A 19146-nucleotide genomic window follows, 5' to 3' on the forward strand; every position below is an offset into this window, starting at 1 on the left:
TGCAGTTAAAATGTTAATTATGTGATCAAATCCACAGAATCATAGCCATGACTGTAATAAAGCAAACAGCCTTTATGGAATTAAATAACCAGTGTGATATTCCATTAAAGTGGGATTTACAACACTGTGCTAACCAGCATGGAGTTTTACACAATAATTTTCTGTGCAATATGTTAGAAATTAATCCATTTCAGGGTCTGTCAACAACCTGTGAATTTTTTTTTTCTATGAATGGGTGAGTACTTAACCCACGTTTATACTAATGTATTAATATTGTATATTCACTTTTATTACACATATATCACTGTCCAGTTTTACTCCATCGACTTATGCAGTGACAGAAACAGGTTCGTTATGCTTTATCATTTGGTGCAGGAATTTTCTAGGGTCTATATCTTGAACTATTCACAATAAGACAGGGATTAGAAAATTGGAAAAAAAAGAAACTTCAACTGTGAAATCACTTTAACTGGTAAATCTAAATCCTTTCGCAGAGCTCTTCCACATCTTGTAGCTACAGGGCTTAAGCCTTGAATGTTTTTAGAAAAGCACTGGCACTTAATGCTAAATGCAGATAATGAGAAGCCAATGTGTTTTAAATGATATGGGGAGCGTGGACTGTGTGGAAACAGAGCTTGTGCTGTACGTCTATCAAAGTGTCGTTAGGTGAAATGAGGTAAAGAGTGATGTAAAATACAGAACAGTATAAAATAGAAATATGTTTTTCAGAACATGACGCTTGAGCAATGAAACACTGCGCAGCAGAGACCGAATCTACATTGATTTCCTTATTGATCATTCTCCTGTCTCCATCTGGGAAAGCAAGAGAGGTTGCATTTGTATTTCAGTGGATTAAAAAGTAATGTGTCTGCCCTGAGCACACTTCCACTGTCAGGCATGTTTGTTGTTGCATCAGAGGCTGTAGGAATGAATTTGATTTAAAAAAAAAAAAAAAAAAAAATCAAATCCCATTTTTCTATCTTTTGGTGTTCAGTGCTGAGGTTAAGATTGTTGCTGTATTTGGATTTCAGGTAGGAAGGGTGAGCTCAGAGCCACATCTGAAAAGGGTTTGTAGCAAACTGTGATGAAATACATTGCAAAAACTCATTGTTGGTTGTGGTATTGCTTTTTTATACTTCATGAAACATAAATCTTTTTTAAAATTCATGGCACATTTATAGAGTTAAACACAGTGACGATGGAAAGAATAGAACACTCAAAGAGCCCCACAAACCATAGTATGGTAAGGCCAAAACACAGTCAAGAGTCCCGGGTGGTACCATGGCAGAAACCATCTCAGCTGACTGGGCTGACTCCTCCTGCTAGAAATATGTCCCTTGGCTTCCAGAGGACTGCCAGGTTAGCCAGCAGGAACAACAAAACCTCACCGTGCAGGAACAGTCCAACCTGCTAACCAGCGTTCCTTCTGAAAGCTGAAGCATATCAGCCTCGTGTCTGTGTGTTCAATATGAAGCTGGAGTCAGGATGTGATTAGCTTAGATCAGCATTAGGACTGGAAATGGGAAAACCTTTTGCCTTGTTCTGCCCAAGCAAAGAAACAAACACTCCAGCCCACACACCCTCTTCATTCATAAAGCTTTGAAGATTGTGTCTTTATAAACTCCTTTCTAAAATCTATCTTATTATCTAATGATATTAGCAACAAAGTACCATTTTTAAAACAGTGAATCAATAAATATCTATTTATATCTATCTATAGGTCTCATCTCAACAACAGTAACCAGTTCTGCTCCTTTACATATCAAATGTTTTATCAACTGATGGCAATGTTTTTGTTTTTGACTTTTGGGATTTTAAACTTTTTTGGATTGTAAATTAAAAAAAAAAAAAAAAAAATCCTTACTCTACTTGATTATCATATATTTAAGCTCTCAAATGAATATTTAAGACCCGTTTGTATGAACAGAAACATGTAAAGGGAGAGATTGACTTTAAATCTTATGTTAATAAAAAAAACAAACAAGAAGATACAATGAGATAATCACCGTGTGTTAGAAGTGTTGGTACCAGCACTTAGGTCAGAGGCAGGCTACTTCCAGTGGTTAAGCTAAATGTCCTGACACCAGCTCCGTACTTAAAGGTGCATTACCTGTGATTTTAAACACTAAGATAAATCAAGTGGCCATGTGATAACACACTGTATGTCTCAGCTGTACTACCCACTTTCATGATTCTGTGCTACCTGCAGCCGTTGTTATTCCAGCTTTTATATTTTGTGTAAAATACACACGGCAAGTCAGCTGAGACTGGCACAAAGAAACATCGTTTGGCATTTTGACATGGAGAGTGTTAAAAGCAGACAAAAGACTCAAATTTGGTTCAGATGTGTCCGTCCTCCTTCTGAATGTGTTATTATCTAGGGCTAACTTATTTGTTTTGGTAACCTTGGCATGGTCATGGCTTTATCTTTTTATTGAACTAATATGCTTTGTTTGGAAGTAAAATTTAAACTTGTGTAATGTTAGTGCTTTTTGTCATAATAGTAGGAGGACATGATTTTATCTCACTCTAAGAAAGAAAGCATTGCTAAGTGTATTATCCAAGATATTAACTGTGAGCTCATTCATCTTTAGATATTTTCCTAATGTGAAAATCAGATTGAACACTGACGAAATAAACAAGCTTCAAAAGCAACCACATCCTCATCTGCTCCAGAGGCCACAAACCTAACAATACCAATAATAATCATCACCATAACAATAACAACAAAAATAATAATATTAATAATAATAATAATAATAATGCACATAATAGATGGAGGAGCTGTGGTGAGGGTTCCCTGCTACAGAGCTGCCTAGCACAGTAATACTGTTAAGACATTGACACATATTGTGCTGTACAGGCAGATGGACAAAGACACGGACATGGGACAACACTGTAATACATTCTGGAGTAAAAATACTTCATAATTGTCATCATGCAATAAAGAAAAACAACTTTTAGTTAAAAAAAAACATGGCACATAGGTTATCATATTATCTCAATCCATGATCGGATATATATCAAATATAGAAACATTTCTTAACAAATATAATGTTATTGCATTTTTGTTATTACTTCATATAAAACAATATATGCAAGGCATACTGTGGAAAATCCTGGCTACCCAAAGGGGATTATGGGTAGTCACTAGTTGATTTTCCTGTTATTAAATGGCTTCTAGTTCATAAGCACAGAGAACAAGCATTCCTGTAATGCTTTTCAGAGCTACTGGCCTCACACAAAAGGAGTGATGATCCAGGCTTTTCTACTGCAGACCATTCACCTGCTGATGGGAAATGTCCTGTTAGCGTTTTATCAGAAGTGGTGCTCATAAGATACTCTGATGGTAAGGAGTGAAGTCAGGATAACTCTCTGCATCGCTGCATCCATGTTTATCCTCCTGTCTTTATATCTGGCTCTTCCACCATATGGAAATAAACTGGGGGTGAACCCTGTAACTCAAATCATGAACAAAATTTGTTTCAGTTCATTTTAGTGTACTATAAAAAGTACTGTTGTAAATGCTATGTGTAATCCCATCTCAATGAACACATTAATTTTTTTGTTTTAAAGTTAAATTTTCATTATGCAGCTTTAAACAGCAACTAAATATCTTGCAGCATTCAAGGACACTGGGAAATTTGAGATATGGCTTAAATTTGAGTTTTAGTGGGTGAAGTTTCATATGCTATAGGATACCTAGTCAATCAGCTGATGAATCTTAATTTAATTATACATTTTTAGTGCTTTAAATTATTTATCAAATATAAATACCAATAATTTTTCTGGGTTTATAGTTTGAAAACTAGGTTTTAGTCAGTAAGTCATACAAAAAACATTTCATGACTTTACCATGGATCTGGAACAAACAAGAAAGAAGCCTCATCACATCTATTATTTATTTTATCTATTATTTATGAGAGGTTCAATCACAAAACAATCTTACTCGGATTGTTTGATTCAAATAGTTTTCAGATGCCTGAAGAGATTAAATGCTTTTCTGCTTTTCTCTTTTTTTGCATCTTATTGACTAAATGATGGATTGATCATTTGGAAAAACAGAAATAGCAGTCAAGCAGTAATGTAAAGTGCATATGATTTGTAGTTAGTGGGCCATTATGCCGAATGTGTATAGTATTAATTATACTGTTTCTTTCACTTGTGTGTGGTATCACTTTTTATTTGTTGTCCATTAAAAACGGACATATATGTGATATTTTATGAGCACCACATCAGGTCAAGTGTTACCAGGCTTGTTTTGGAGAAAAGCTTCATTAGGATTGTCACCGTTTTAGATCTTAGATCATTTCAGCTCTAAACTGCTTCAATATTGAAATGTTTGAGTGGCTGGTCAGATTTTGGGCACTTTGTTTGGTCAGTAGTTACAACTGACTTTGGAAGCAGGATTAGTTTCATCTAAGTATGCTCGGATATGAGCAAGGCCATAACACTGCTGAGGTTAGAGACTGAAACATTAGGTCCATGTACACCTCATGTGGATTCATAATGCACTGTAGTACAAATTCTACATTCTCAGTTACCAGAGACTTCACAAGTGTCACTAAAATACTGGTCAGAGTCAAATAAATGGGTTTAGTAACACCGGTTGTGTTGTGTAAGGACATGTGAAGGCAAGTGTGGCCATGACAATTTAGGCCATTTCTGAGACAAATGTGTTTTGTCTGTCTCTGAAATCCAACTGGACACACACATGCACAAACACACATAAAGTCTCAGTGCCCGACAATGTGAGTCATGAAGTTTACATTCTCACCTAACAGCTCTCAGAGGAGAACTTGTTGCTGAGCCTGACGGATAAACACTGCTGGTATGTCAAATGCCTTGTAAAGGTCAAACACACACACACACACGCTCGCTCACACTCACACACACACGCACACACACACACACACACACACACACAGAAATAAGTCACTGGAGGGAAACCCAGTGAATAACTCCACTTAATAATACTGTTCATATATTCATATAAAAGCTTTCCATAATAATAGCTTTTCCACCGCCTTGATTGTTTAAAACGCAGGTGAGTCAATAGGAATGATTGTCGAAAGACGTCGCCATGGCCTCTTCCTGCTACATGACTGCCCCTACACACTCACCTCATGACACCCCTGTCTTCACAAGGTGGGTGGGGGGTACTTTGGAACACTCAACAGTTCGTAATGGGGAAGCTCAGAAGGGATTACAAGAAGCATTTAGAGCTGGTGGATGCCAGGGGCTATGGCGAGGAGAAAGCCAAGGAGAAAGCACAGATAAGGCGGTAGAGGTGATGGTGGAGTCCCCCCGGTGGAGTGGATGGAGGACGTTTTGATCTCAGAGGTGAGGAAGGCAGACAGCGGAACCTGCGAGACAAGTGTTGGACTGGCAGAGTTGATGAGAGAATCAATCTTCTCAGCCTCCTTACTGCAGGCTTCGATCTGGAAAACACAAAGACAGTCGGTCTGTTTACATGCACAGTTAAGTTGAGCTACTGCTATAGCTCGGCTCGGCCATTTAGGTGGACGACTGATCCTGTCTGAGCACACAAACACAGGAGGGGAATTGATTTATTGACGCAGTTATGTCCGACTTTCCTACGACAGGTGGCGATATGCTCCCTTTCAGATTGTCAGTATTGGACCCTTTTCTGGTTGACCTATTACTCACAGACCAAACAACTGACAACCTAGCAGCAAACTGATGGCATGTCGAGCAGTGAAAACATGGACAACTTCACAGCTCTGTACATGTTGTCCATCCTTGTCTTTGAAAATTCTCCTTTACATGCAAAGTGTCAGACTAGATTGTCAGAGAACAAAGTATAAATTAAGTAAATAATAGGAGGTAAGATTTGACACTGACAGTGTTGCTTTTGCTGTCAGGGTGCTATATGTCCCTGCTGATTCTGCAGTGATCAGACAATAAATCCAGTCAATTGATGGGAAGTTGTTCTGTATTTCATGTTTCAGTTTGTGGGTTTGCAAATAAACATCTTAAATAATCTTGAAATTTTTATTTAGGGAACTAAAGGTAGAGACTCCCTCTATCAATCTAGGGATCGACATGAATGCATTTCTCAAACATGTGGGGCAGGCTGTTGCTTAGTAACAGCTCAAACTAAGGTCTACTCGAAAATTAGATTAACCACTGGGCTTTTTCAAGTTCATCCATTTTTTTTAAATCCAAGGTCATTTTAGTTTGTTAAAAATGTATCGACTGACCACACTTCCATCATCTGCTTCTCTTGAACACTTTCAGATAGTTTGATGATTGCTTATTCAAATTTTCAGATTTGAGGGTTTCTTGTAAACATAGTACAGTACAGGTATCCAGCCATTCATCATCTACTGCTTATCCTGGTTCATCCAGGTGGCTGAGCCAGTCCCAGTTGACACTGGGTGAGAGGTGGGGTACACCCTGGACAGGTCACCAGTCCATCACAGAGCTGACACACAGAGACAGACAAAACACTCACACTCACTCCTTTGGACAATTCAGATTCGCCAATCAACATAACCTGCATGTTTTTGGACTGTGGGAGGAAACTGGAGTACCCAGAGAAAACCCACACAAGCACAGGGAGAACATGCAAACTCCACACAGAAAGGCACAAGGGGATTTGAACATGGAACCTTCTTGCTGTGGGCGGTGCCACTTATTTGTGGATTCACAGTAGTACCTGGGGCAAAGATTTTATTGTGTGTGCTATTATGTGTGACTCCTGCAAATCCAGTGAAACCGGTGATCTGCATAAATATAACTATAATAAATTATTTTGTTGATTCCACACTAGAAGTGCAATTAAAGTTTGATTCATTACAGATGAAATTTTTGGTTGTAACAAATTATCACTTTTACAAGGCTGCACCCTCCATGTTAATAATCATAATGTTTTAAATGATCTTGGTTTCTGTGGAGACACCATTTGTTTTTCTTAATGGAGCAGTTGTGTTATGTACAAAATGTGTCATGGAATTATTATTGTCGTCTTTTCATCTTTTCAGTGTTAGCAAAATCTAACTCAGACAACAACTTAGACAACATTTTTGTTATTGCTCCCTTTGGGCCAGATCTTCAAATGGCTATTTGAGGGTTAATTCTTGATTTAATGTTAACGGTTGGATTATGACTGGCATTTTGTGGTACTTTCCATGGACACAATAGGGTTAGGAAATCCATTATGGTAAGTGTCCTTCAAAGGTCAGAAGTACAAATGTGAGCGTGTGTTACCTGTAAAGGTGTTGGTCGCTGGTCCACTGGAGCGATGAGCACCACCAGCTCATGGTCGATACTCAAAAAGCCAAAGACATCACACTGAGGCACAGAGACGTGAAGCCGCAAGCTCTGCAGGATGTCATGGACGGTCACCGGCTTGTTCTTATTCAGCTGGATGAAGGTGAGTCAAGGTGCAACAGAGGGATCAGACAATGTTAAACATTTGTTTCTCTGTTTCAAACTCATTTCTCAATGGTAAGTAAAAAATACTGCATTTGTAGACTCATTTCATCAACAATAACATTGTGCTCTCAATACAGAAAAGAGCTTCTGCATAAACATTCAGCAGAAAACGGCTTTTAAAAGACTTGATTAACTATTGTTTCAGCTGTAGATGTGAGCTATTGTTGCCAAATTTTACAATTTCACTAAAAGACAAACACAAGGACATGAGCTGTTGAAAAAAACATTAAAAGGAAAAAGAAAATCTCAAAGAATAAAGTTTAAATGACCTAAAACAAAAGTTTTAAGTTTGGGAATATAGGCTCTGTATGTTGATTATTAAGTTGTAAGATAAGAGATTTTTATGACCTATATTATAATATTATTATATTCTCTTGTAAAATTAGATATTATAACCAATTTTCACACATTTAACTGTTTCTCATACAATTACTTTTTCCAATTTTTCTATTGTTTCTGCCAATAGCTATATTAATCTACCGTAGAGAGTCTTTCTCCAAGCATTATTTGAGATTTTTTTTTTTTTTAATTGAGAAGTTTAAAATTTCCATTTAGTGTCGCAAAACACCACTGGAACAAATTTTAATAGTAAAGAAGCTTCTGATGACAAGAAACCAGAAGGAGCATATCATAACCAAGCAGTCTTAATGTCGCACAAATCGTGGTAATGTTATTTTAGTTATTTTTGTAGTCATGTGGCTTATATTTCATGTAAATCTGTGCTTATGTGCCAGTTTAGTGGCTCAGCGCTGTTCACACATCCAATTCACTTACAAAAGTGACTTTGAACCATCAACACAAAAGTGACAACAGCAAAAGAATTAGAAATTCAGGTCCCAATTCTCAATCTGTAAAGATTTATTTTATGAATGAAGTTAACAAAATAAAAGATAAATAAAGTGGTGTTAATAAGCAGCCTCTTGCTGACCGCACAGTTGGTCTGAGCAGAGTGAGCTTTGGTGTAGTAATACATTTACACTCATACTTTCATTTTTCTTAGCAGTTGCAGATGAAATCGTTTCTGTTTGGTATTAACAGATTTAATGCTGAGTCTTACTACGATGGGCTTGTGCTGGGGATTCCAGCCAAGAGCCAGAGGAGCTTTGTTGTATAATTAAGCTGGTCAAAATGAGATGCCAGTGGGAAGTATTAGTCAGTGTTTAGTCATCGGAAGGCTTCACACTTACTGCTGTTCCAACAGGCTGGGCACATGTTCAAAGAGACTCAGGGAAGACATGTGAGAGGATGCTGTGGTTAAAGGTGGAAGTAAGTAACTACTACTGATTAGCATGTGTTATGTGAGTATACTTCAGCAACCATCCATCCATCTATCCATCCATCATCTATACCCCTTTATTCCTTAACCAGGGTCACAGGGATCTGCTGGAGCCTATCCCAGCTCTCTTTGGGTGAAAGGCAGGGGTACACCCTGGACAGGTCACCAGTCCATCACATACTTCAGCCACCAGGAAAGAAAATTAATGTTCTGTTACACATTTAGTTTTTTTGTCCAATATTTGCTTTTGGGAGAATAACAGGATATTATTTTGGGTCTAAAATGTGGCAGTTCTGTTTTTTTTTTTTTTTTTAATAAGACTGGTGTAGATAAACATAGTGAGGTAAATGGCACAACATTAACATCTGACATGTAGTGAGGGGGTTTAAAGTAAAAGTGACAGTACTTTTTAAATACACTGAATATAGTTTCTTACCACTGAACAAAAATAATGCCAAATTATAGATGAAATAATGAGGATTGTGAAAACTTTACTGTATAAACAGTATTTGTATGTACGCCAGAGCAGCCGGTTTTCGAAAGAGTAAAATTATACTGGAAATAAACAACAACAATCCTGAATTGGTGGAACAATTTGTTGCTCTCCCAACAAAGAGCAAAAGATTCGAGAATGTTTCTGCTGAAAGCACACTAGTAAAAAAACAAAATGAGTGAGTGAGTGAACAGCAATCACCACACATACAATAATAACAAAGAGAAAAATTGGCAGAAAGCTGGAATTCAGGAAACAGAATGTTTGTTCATACAACTGTTTTCCTTCACTGTTGTATAACTCATCTATGGCTTCAGAAATACTAACAAATTTGACCAGGACACTCGAAACCCAGAGTCTAGGTTTGAGGTTGGGTGGTCCTGTTTTGAAAGGTTCTGTATTTACTCCCATACAGTGGATTTGTTTTAATTTTAGTGGATTGTGTGTGTGATTGCAAGAGTAAACATAGGAACAAAAAATATGAAAGTAATAGTATATTTATGAAGATTTATTCTTTAATTTTTCTATTTCTTTCGGCTGCTCCAGTTTGGGGTCACCACAGCGGATCAGTTCATCTGAACGATTGATTTGGCACAAGTTTTATACCAGGTGCCTTCCCTGACACAACCCTCTCATTTACTCAGGCTTGGGATTGACACTAAGACAGCACTAGCCTTGCCTAGCGGCCCGTGGTCTTCCAGGGCGGTCTCCCATCCAAGTACTAACCAGGCCTGGCCCTGCTGAGCTTCTGAGATCTGACGGGATTGGGCATTCACAGGATGGTATGGCTGCTCAATTATACATTATTTAATATTTTATTTTAATTCTCAACCAAATATTTTATTGCTGAACACTACTGAAAATGCACTTCACTTTGCATACAACAACTTTTGAAATTCTCTAACAATTCAACATGATTAAATATGTTGTAACTAGAAAATCATATAAATCCCTACCTTTGAGAACGTGTTCATCTGCTCTTTGTTCCAGAGGATCTGCAACATGCTAGCACAGATTGGACAGCATGCTCCTGGAAAGAGGTCAGGGGTTGTTGGTTATCGACACAGTATGTGATGCTCTGTACATGTGATATTTGTAGCATAGCTTAAAGATGTGTGAGGACAGTTCATCCAGTGTTGCTGTAACCTGTTGGTCCACTCACCAGGCGGTGTGACAGGGTGGCAGCCGGGAGTGGAGAGAGGCGGACAAGGAATCAAACTACATGCGGAGTCGGAGGCCATGTCAGACACGGATCCCACAGTATGGCAGGGGCCCTCGTAGTCCACAGCCACCCGGTCAGCAAAGGCATCACACACTGTGTTGTATGTCTCACCGTTATGGCCGCAAACTTGCTGTGGCTTCCTACAGCCATCCTGCCACCAGAACACAGCATCCAAACGTGTGTTTACACTCACAAAATGAAACGTTGTCACCAGGGTCACAATGAAGACCATGAGATGTAACACAAACAGACAAATATTGTCTGTGTCTCTAAACGAACTACAGACATCAAGAAACACATGTGCAACACTCATTTTTCAAAATGATTAATAATATTTAAAATTTGAACCTGTTTAAATGTTGACAGTTCTCTTTTTAAAATTGAACTATCATAATTTTATCATGAAATAATCACGTAGGGTTGATCCATTTTATTCAAATATACAAAATAAGCCAAGAATATAGTGTGTGGCCACTTTGCTGTAGTTGTCAGGGTGCCTTCATTTTGACCAGTCAGAACCAACACAGGAAGAAACCTACTGATTTAATTTACAACTTTCCTTTAGTAGCACCAGTATGTTTTCAGCTTGAACATAGTTTTGCTCCCAGTCTGCACTGCATGATTAGATGGACTACATTAAAGAAATGACAAAGCAACACTAACAGCAAGGTCAGCACTTGACAGCACTCAGGATGAAGACAGCAGTCACTGAACTCCAGTATAACCTACTTGGCAGTGGCCCATGTAAGCCAGCGTTTTCCCAGCCTGCTGCAGCTGGCACAGACTGGGGTGGACCAGGCCATCAGTATCACAGGCTGGCTCCACGCTGTTCTTATCACAAGCTGCTGGCCGGCCAACACACTCGTACTGTGGGCAGTCTGACACGTCACTCAGACACACAGAATACTTTGGGATGCACCTAGAAATAGAGACACAGTGTGCAGTTTTATCTATTAATCTATACTATTGTCTTCCCATCTGAGGAGAGGAGGTGAGACGTTCAGAACGCAAAGTATGTGCATATGTGTACAACACTGTGAACTCACATGACTCACAAACACAAAGTGAACAAATCTGGCATGATCACTACAGCATCCGCCAAGTCTCCAGGGCTGGGCATCAATTAGGTGTTTCGTAAACGAGTTGGCTTACTCACTTTTACTGCACTGTTCACCCTCAGAATAAAACAAAACAATTTAGAGTGGGTGGGTGTGTGTGTGTGTGTGTGTGTGTGTGTGTGCACATTTGAGTCCATCTGCATATAACACCACTCATTAGTGTGTTTGCTCAGTCTTTGAACAAAGAGCCAAGAGAGCTTAAGAAAGTTTATAGTGTAGGACAAGAGATGTCATCATGGGGTATGAGTGAAGGTGGTAGATGTGCCTGTGTGTGTGTGAAGTGTTAAATAAATGTCTTCCAGACCACATCCTTTGGATGGAAAAACAAATAAAACTTGAACTGAAAACAAGGAGGATAAACATGTTGAAACACATCTTTTTTACCCTTCCATGACTTAACATTATACCAAAACCACTGAAAATGTTGGATTGTGACTGGTTGGAAGATGTGGACTCACTTGTAGCAATGAATTTAATACGGGACCTGTACTGCCATTTGTTGTTCTTGCAGCCTTAAGAGTATACCACATTACATTTTCTCAATCTTAATATATATTTTTTGTTCATGTGACAAATAATATATGACTCTGAGTCCCTCAAAACCAGGACTGTTAGGAACATAACACCTTCTTTAAGTTTCACATAAAGGCTCTTTTGTAGTTGGGGTTAACAGAGAATTAAACGAAGCATGTAGGTCAGCCGTAATGGATGGAGTGCGAGGCATGAGGAGTGATCATGATGATGATGTGCGAATAAAATGGAATAAAAAAAAAAAAGCCTGTGGCGAGTTACCACAACCACTTGAGACAACATGGCTGGCAGTCACAGTTGCAGAAAAAAACAAGACAGAGGGGGAAGCACAAATGGAGGGAACCCACCTCTGGTTTCTCTGGCAGGACCGACTGCCGCAGGGGTTACTGAGGCGGCACTGGCCAAAGACAAACTGATGGTCTTTGAATCCCATACAGCGAGCCACACAGGCACTGGGATATGTCCGCCCATTAGAAGCACATACTGGGATGAAGTGGTCCGGACAACTGCAGGGAAGACCTGTGGGGGATTATGATAAAGTGATAATATTATTAAACATACAAATTTAATTGTGATTAAATTAACACACACAACATAAGCCCTGACAGGCAGTGCTGCATCACCATTTTTTTTTTTGACTGAACAATGTACCGATTTGTTCAATCACCTGATTAAACTACATTTAACAATTTTGCTTACTACACAGATCCTCCTTCAGCACAATAACAGGCTTTTGTTTGTACTGAGATTTAAACAGATCTGCTGTTGTGCCCATTGACAACATTTCTCCTGGGACAGAACAGGATCGATCACAGAGCTCTAGAGGTTAGATTAAAACTGTGAAGCAACAGCAGGTTGTTGTTGATCAACTCAGGGTCAGCACAGTTTTGAAATTAACGCTTTTCACTAACAAAATTGATATGAATGAAAACTAAATGGTAAATAGAAGGACAGATGAGTGGACAAATAAACTACATGTATTACTGTTTCAATTTAGCTACCTCTAAGCATCTGTGGAATTACATACTGCAGCTCCTGATGAGTGAACAGAAACATCTTTTATTCAGACTGAACGAATTAAATGAAACCAAATGGTGATTCAGTTCAAATACCAAGCAAGGTTTAGTAAATGAGGTAGCCTCTCTGTTTCTGCAATGTTAATGTTAAGGACTTGAAATCGTTATTATTTACACTTCCTGTTCATTCTTACTGCTGCCCTGTGCTATTCACCTTGCATTTAGGCCTGATTAAAAGCAAATCTTCTACAATGCATCCTTTCAGTTTCTAGACTCTTTTATTTGCAGAGGAATCATTAGGGAGGCAGACCAGTGAAGTGTTGACGGTCCTCTTCTGAGCTGCTGAAGCCGAGACATTCTCTGGTGGAGCAGATGGTGTCACCTGCAAAGCAGGAACAGGTGTGGCAGTCGATCCTGAAGGACGTCCCATGACCTGGTGGTAACAGGAAAACAACAGGAGAAGGTTTGAAAGCACAGTACACATTTGGAAGTGTCACTTGACATATTTGTTCTCATGCTTAATTTGTGCTCATGAATTAAAACAGTATATTCAATAGTGTATTTTTAGAGGTTACTTATCAATACAGTGAATCTATTTGTGATCAACATATCATAAAGGTTGCTGGGTTGAAGAAATGAAGCTACCGATGAGGTAATACAGATTATAGTTATGGATCCTGAGACGAAGTCATGAAAATTAGCATGAACATTATTAATCTTGTGTATTATTAGTAATGGCAATATTTATTGTAGTTTACTGGATTTCTGAGTAAACTGGTCATGAAATGTATATATTTAATGGCTGTGTTGAATAAAAACTTGAAAGATCATGACTCTTTGTGTTTGTTGATATTTGTGACTTCCTGGCAGAAAACCAGCAAACTGCAATCAGTACTATTACTTTATCTTGTTATCAGTGTCAAGAATGATCCTTGGGAGGTGACAAAAATGTTGATTCTTAGCAACATTAATCAAGAAAATCCTCTGATATAAATATTGCTCTTAGACAACAATGGTGCCCAAAAATATGATTTTTGTAAGTGATTCAAAACTTTTGAGAGCGACACACATATGGGTCCCCGAGCAGCAATTCTTTCACTCAAGAAATAACTCAGCCGCTGCCAATGTCTGCTGTATTTTATATTCTGATTTGTGTGAGAAGAGACACAGTGAAAGTGAAAATCAGAAAGATTAAAAGGTTAAAAAAAAATGAATTTTTACAGATTATACAATGTCAAAATTTTTGACTGTGGCACCCCCAAGTGGCAGTATCAAAAATGACAAGGGACAGACTAATGCATGTCTGACTGCTACCAGATGTACAAGATTTCCAAAGTACCCAAAAGCACAATTCCAATAAAGCATTTCTTATGTCTGAATCTGAGATTTGATACATGCAATGTATTTAAAAATGGAATGAAAATACGTGTAAAATGAAAATGAGTGTAGTACAAAAAATTATGAGTTCCTGATAAGCGTGTGAGAGATTCAAAAGGTGCCTAAAGACTTTCCTACAGAGATTTTCAGCCCTTAAATCTCTCAGTGCTACCAACCTTGTTGCAATGCCAAAAAAAACAGCCTGCATGACAATTCAGAACCCAAGAAAAAGCTCATTAAAGATAGAAAATGTCTCAGGGCTGTCTACTAACAGTGGCTTTTCTGCAGCTGAACACGACTGTAAAAGTTCATGGTGTAACAGCTACAGTAATGAGTGCTCCCTCTGATTTGGGCTCAGGCTCTGTTCCCTATGAAGATGGTTTGCTGTTGGTCAGCAGTGTGGATTTGCATGTCAACATTGATCAGAATTTTAATTCCATGTAAAAGACCTGCCATCCACTACCATAATAAGCTTTTTAGCATCTTAACTGTAATTACACTGATGACGAATTTAAGCACTTGTGCAAAGTGATTCTTGATTTACACTCATTTACAAATATTAATAAACACACTTGTCTTTGTGTTTGTGTCTGGTGTCTCTAAGAAGCTTATTTTGTCTGTTAGAAAAGATGAGACTATACAGATAAGTGAACCCATAAAAGTCTCACAGACGTGATGCCTTGGATCCAGCTGTGACTACCAGCAGTCAGTGACATGGTCTGTGGGACAAATAATGCTAATCTGCCTCAGTTAACATCTTAACAGACATTTCAAGCCTCAGTGCAGAATTGAATTAATTTCTACTAGAATGTTGCTGCTTCATCTAAATTAAGTGACTTGATGCATTGTCTCTTTCAATTTGTTGGGCAGATGAGGTTGATGATTGATGATAACCCTTCTTCACTTGCTTCTTCCTTTGAAGCTGGCCGTCTCTTGTCGTGCCACTTTCCTCTGGAATAACCTCCCTGACTCAGACAGTCTGACTCAGTACAGGCCTGAATCAAAACTCATTTATACATGGTGTATTCTTGGATTCCTTTAGCAGTATTTCCTGTTTTATTTGCTTTATTCTTGTTTGTTGTCCTCTTCATTACTGGTTTCACGTGTGCTCCTATGTATATATAAGCCCCACTCACTGTGTCCTGAGTTGCTGGTTCATCTTGTGTGTTTGTCTGTAGTTGTCTCTCTCGCTTGTTTCCCGTCTCAGTTCTCCTGCCGTTTTGTTTGGATTTAGTTTCCCCAGATGTCGGCAACCGTCTGGACTCTAAAACCCTGGGACTGTACTGGACTCTCATCTCATTGTGTCAGGGTAGTGTCTGTGTGTTTCTGCCTTGGTGAGGTTACCCTGGGTCTTTTGTGCTGATAAATTGAAGTAATGTAAGGAGATTTATTCAATAACTTTTAAAGATTTTTCTTTCTTTTAGGGGCCTGAGGAATCTTTTCAGAGAAACAACGAGACATGAGCAAGGCCTTACTTTTCCTCTGTCCTCCTATGATGCAGGGTTTGCTGGTGTCCACACAAGGCATCTCCACACAGTTCTCCAGACGCCCACTTGGACCGCAGCTGCAGACCTCATAGCACCCAGGTGGACCAGTGTGAGTTGGCACCTGAACACGAGCATCCTGCTGCACCAGAAACTCTGAGGCCTCTCCCATTTTACAGCCTGAAAATACATACAGACTCTGAATGACATGCTGCAGCTTTTACACTCTTGACCACAGGTCTGTCGGAGTAGCTGTCCTACCTGGTACACACAGGTATGGCTGACAGTTGAGTTCATCAAGGCAGCCCTTCCTGTTGACCTGGCATAGATGGTTGCTGGGGCATGGGTTGGGGTTGCATGGATGGATGACCTCCTCAATGTTATTGCCTAGGGAACTGGGCACTGGTGTGTAAAGAAGAGAGGTATAGGTGAGACAATAAAACATAACTATTACATATAAAAATCCAGTGAGAACAAAAATAAGATTAAATAAGACCAATAAGATTATAGTAGTATACCAACATTAATGAGGTCTAGACCCAAGTCACATGATTTGGATCTGAGTCATGAATCATGATGAATTTAGACTTAGACTGAAAAATAAAATGCCTGTAAAAATTTTGAGAGTTGTTGAGGGACAGTATTTGGTCTGGACCCTGTTGGTTCAACAACTCAATTCAGTGACTGTACTAAACTGGTCAACTAGGTGCATGAACATGACTGAAGAACTGAAAGCAGTATAGATACAAAACCCTGAGTCATTTATAAATGCTATTTTTCTAGTTAGTGCAATCTGTTCATCTTTAGCTGAGCCTTTTTACATCTCAGTACAAGAGACAGCGCTTAACAGAAGAATATGTACTATACATTGTGACTCACTGAGGTATCTGTGGAGAGGGATGCAGCGTTCAGGGTCATCAATGGGCGACAGCACCTCACAGATTCTCTCTGGTGTTTGGCCTTCATGGAAACGTTTCCTGTCTCCACACTGGGTGAGGATATCCACACAATCTGACCTGAGGACAGATAAGAAATTGCATATCACATATACACAACAAACATGTACATACAGTATGGTATAATACTGTTAGTGAAGTATAGTTGGGTTTCTAAAACAGAAATAATGTTTTCATGAGGTCATTTTCTCTAATTGAGCCCAGTTATTTCTTCAATGCCATGTTTGGCTGCTGAAAGCCCACCTTTACAGGGAAGACTGCAAGACTTTTAACTTGAAAATTCAGGAGAAAAAATTGAGTTTCATTCATTGGTACCTTAATATTGTTTGGTGCAGAAGACAAATTGGGATGCCTGACACGACTCATAGTGTGCTGATGGAATTTATGACATTATACTGAATCAAGACAGCACAAATAACCTCAGACATGCCTCAAGGAAACTGAAAGCAAATAGGACGTGCCTGACCACAGCCTGGAGCGCCACAGCAGAAGGTCTGAATATTTTCATTAATGGCAAACACTGGCAATTTTATTAATTTAGAATAAATTAAATTTACAACACAGTAAAATATGCAAAAGGTGAAGGGGTGAACACTTTTTGAGTCCACTGCACCTTCAGTGAAATGTATGAATGAATGGTTAGGAGCTATACACTGGTAGACCTACTTGCATATGACGCTCCCTCTGGACTTCCTGTGGCAGGGTTTGATCTGCAGTGAACAGGCTACAGCCTTCCACATGTCAGGCAGACACTTTCTGATGTCCAGCACGGGGATGTTCATGAACGGCATCTTGATGGTCCCATTGGACCAGAGCTTGATGTCATTCATGGCGCCTTGGTCTGATTGGACATTACAGCTGCGAAACAGCTCTGTTGGCCTATGGACAGACAGAAGTATATTTACAAGAAAAAAAAAAAGAAATACACAATGGTTTGTGCAGTACATTAGAAGTAAAAAAATGTAAATATTATAAACATAATAAACACATTACCACTCAATGTAGCTAAGGATTGTAATTTCCTCAGAAAATAAAATTCCTCTAGGCAGTCTTAACACCTTCAATTTCAAACTTTATAGAGAGAGTTGATGTTGCTGTAGATAATGTGAAGTTGTATTTTTACTGCAGTAGGATGTTTCATTGGCAGGTTTGGTCTCAAGTGAGTCACCTAATTGGTGGTTTAAAGAGAAGATTCCAGGCAGAATTACTGGGTGTGGTTTCGCCATTTGCTCCTGACAAGTGGCTGCTTTATCTTGAAGCAACTGTGTGTGTGTATGTGTGTGTGTGTGTGTGTCTGTGTGTGTAACCCAAAACTCAACTTTATTCGCCCTCAAAATGATCAACTGTGGTTTTCCTCTCAAACCTTAACAAAACGTGAGTAACTCACTAATGATCTTTCCTTTGGTTACAAATGGAAAATGGGAGTCCAGTTTAATCAGGAATCAGGGGCTGCTGCTTTTCAGAAAACATTCCAGAGGAAAAATAAGAGAGAGAGAGAGGGAGAGATACTTTATTCATCCCCCATGGGGAAAATTCTGATTGTCCTGCAGCTCTTATATTAACTTTTACATAGAAATTTCACTATAAAATATAAAATTTGAAATGAAATTAACAGATAATAACAAATAACATATGACATAAATAGCATAACTAATATATCAACAATTACTATTAAACAGTCATGCTTAAGAATCAGAGGAAAAGTAGTATTAAATGAGTTTTTCCTTCTTATCCGGCAGCAATTTTAGTAAATTCAGTAATTTCCCCACTAAGTTTTTTGACCATGAGGCTGCTTGAGATATTAAATCAGTTGTCTGTCCATGAGGGTCTTGCAAAGACCAAATTGTGAAAATAATGAAAGACAGACATAGAGATCACTGTAAATTCTTGTTAACCTGTTACAATATCTATCAACTATATCAACTGTAAACGTAATGAAATATTTCCAAGTTGATTATTAAAGAATCAGTATGTTTCAAATTAACATGCCTGTCAGGTGAAATAGTTTCATTCATTATTAATTCTCAACAGGGAAATTACCTTTAGACATAGTTGAATAAGTTTGTGTTATTGGATAGTGCCTAAATCCACCATTACTTTGGTCCTTGTGAGGCTAGACTGTCTGATTTTAGAGGGGAAGGTGATGACTGGCTCAGCTGAGACTATGTCAATCCAACTTTATGGGTTCCTTTAACTTAATTGCAGTTTTTTG

General features: G+C 38.6%; 1 protein-coding gene across 1 annotated transcript in view; it reads right to left on the reverse strand.

Moving 5' to 3' along the window:
* Positions 1–1114: 1114 nt before the first annotated feature.
* reck (reversion-inducing-cysteine-rich protein with kazal motifs) overlaps positions 1115–19146 on the reverse strand; it is a 48596-nt gene continuing 30564 nt past the window's right edge. The window contains exons 11-21 of the mRNA XM_026292572.1: positions 17601–17813; positions 16858–16994; positions 16240–16380; positions 15970–16158; positions 13428–13550; positions 12449–12620; positions 11182–11371; positions 10393–10603; positions 10187–10260; positions 7234–7389; positions 1115–5441 (exon numbers count right to left, since the gene is read on the reverse strand). Of these exons, the coding sequence (XP_026148357.1) occupies positions 5220–5441; positions 7234–7389; positions 10187–10260; positions 10393–10603; positions 11182–11371; positions 12449–12620; positions 13428–13550; positions 15970–16158; positions 16240–16380; positions 16858–16994; positions 17601–17813 (1828 nt within the window). The 3' untranslated portion in view covers positions 1115–5219. The remainder of the gene's footprint in view (positions 5442–7233; positions 7390–10186; positions 10261–10392; positions 10604–11181; positions 11372–12448; positions 12621–13427; positions 13551–15969; positions 16159–16239; positions 16381–16857; positions 16995–17600; positions 17814–19146) is intronic.

This window comes from Mastacembelus armatus, chromosome 20 (assembly GCF_900324485.2).
Source record: "Mastacembelus armatus chromosome 20, fMasArm1.2, whole genome shotgun sequence".
NCBI lineage: Eukaryota > Metazoa > Chordata > Actinopteri > Synbranchiformes > Mastacembelidae > Mastacembelus > Mastacembelus armatus.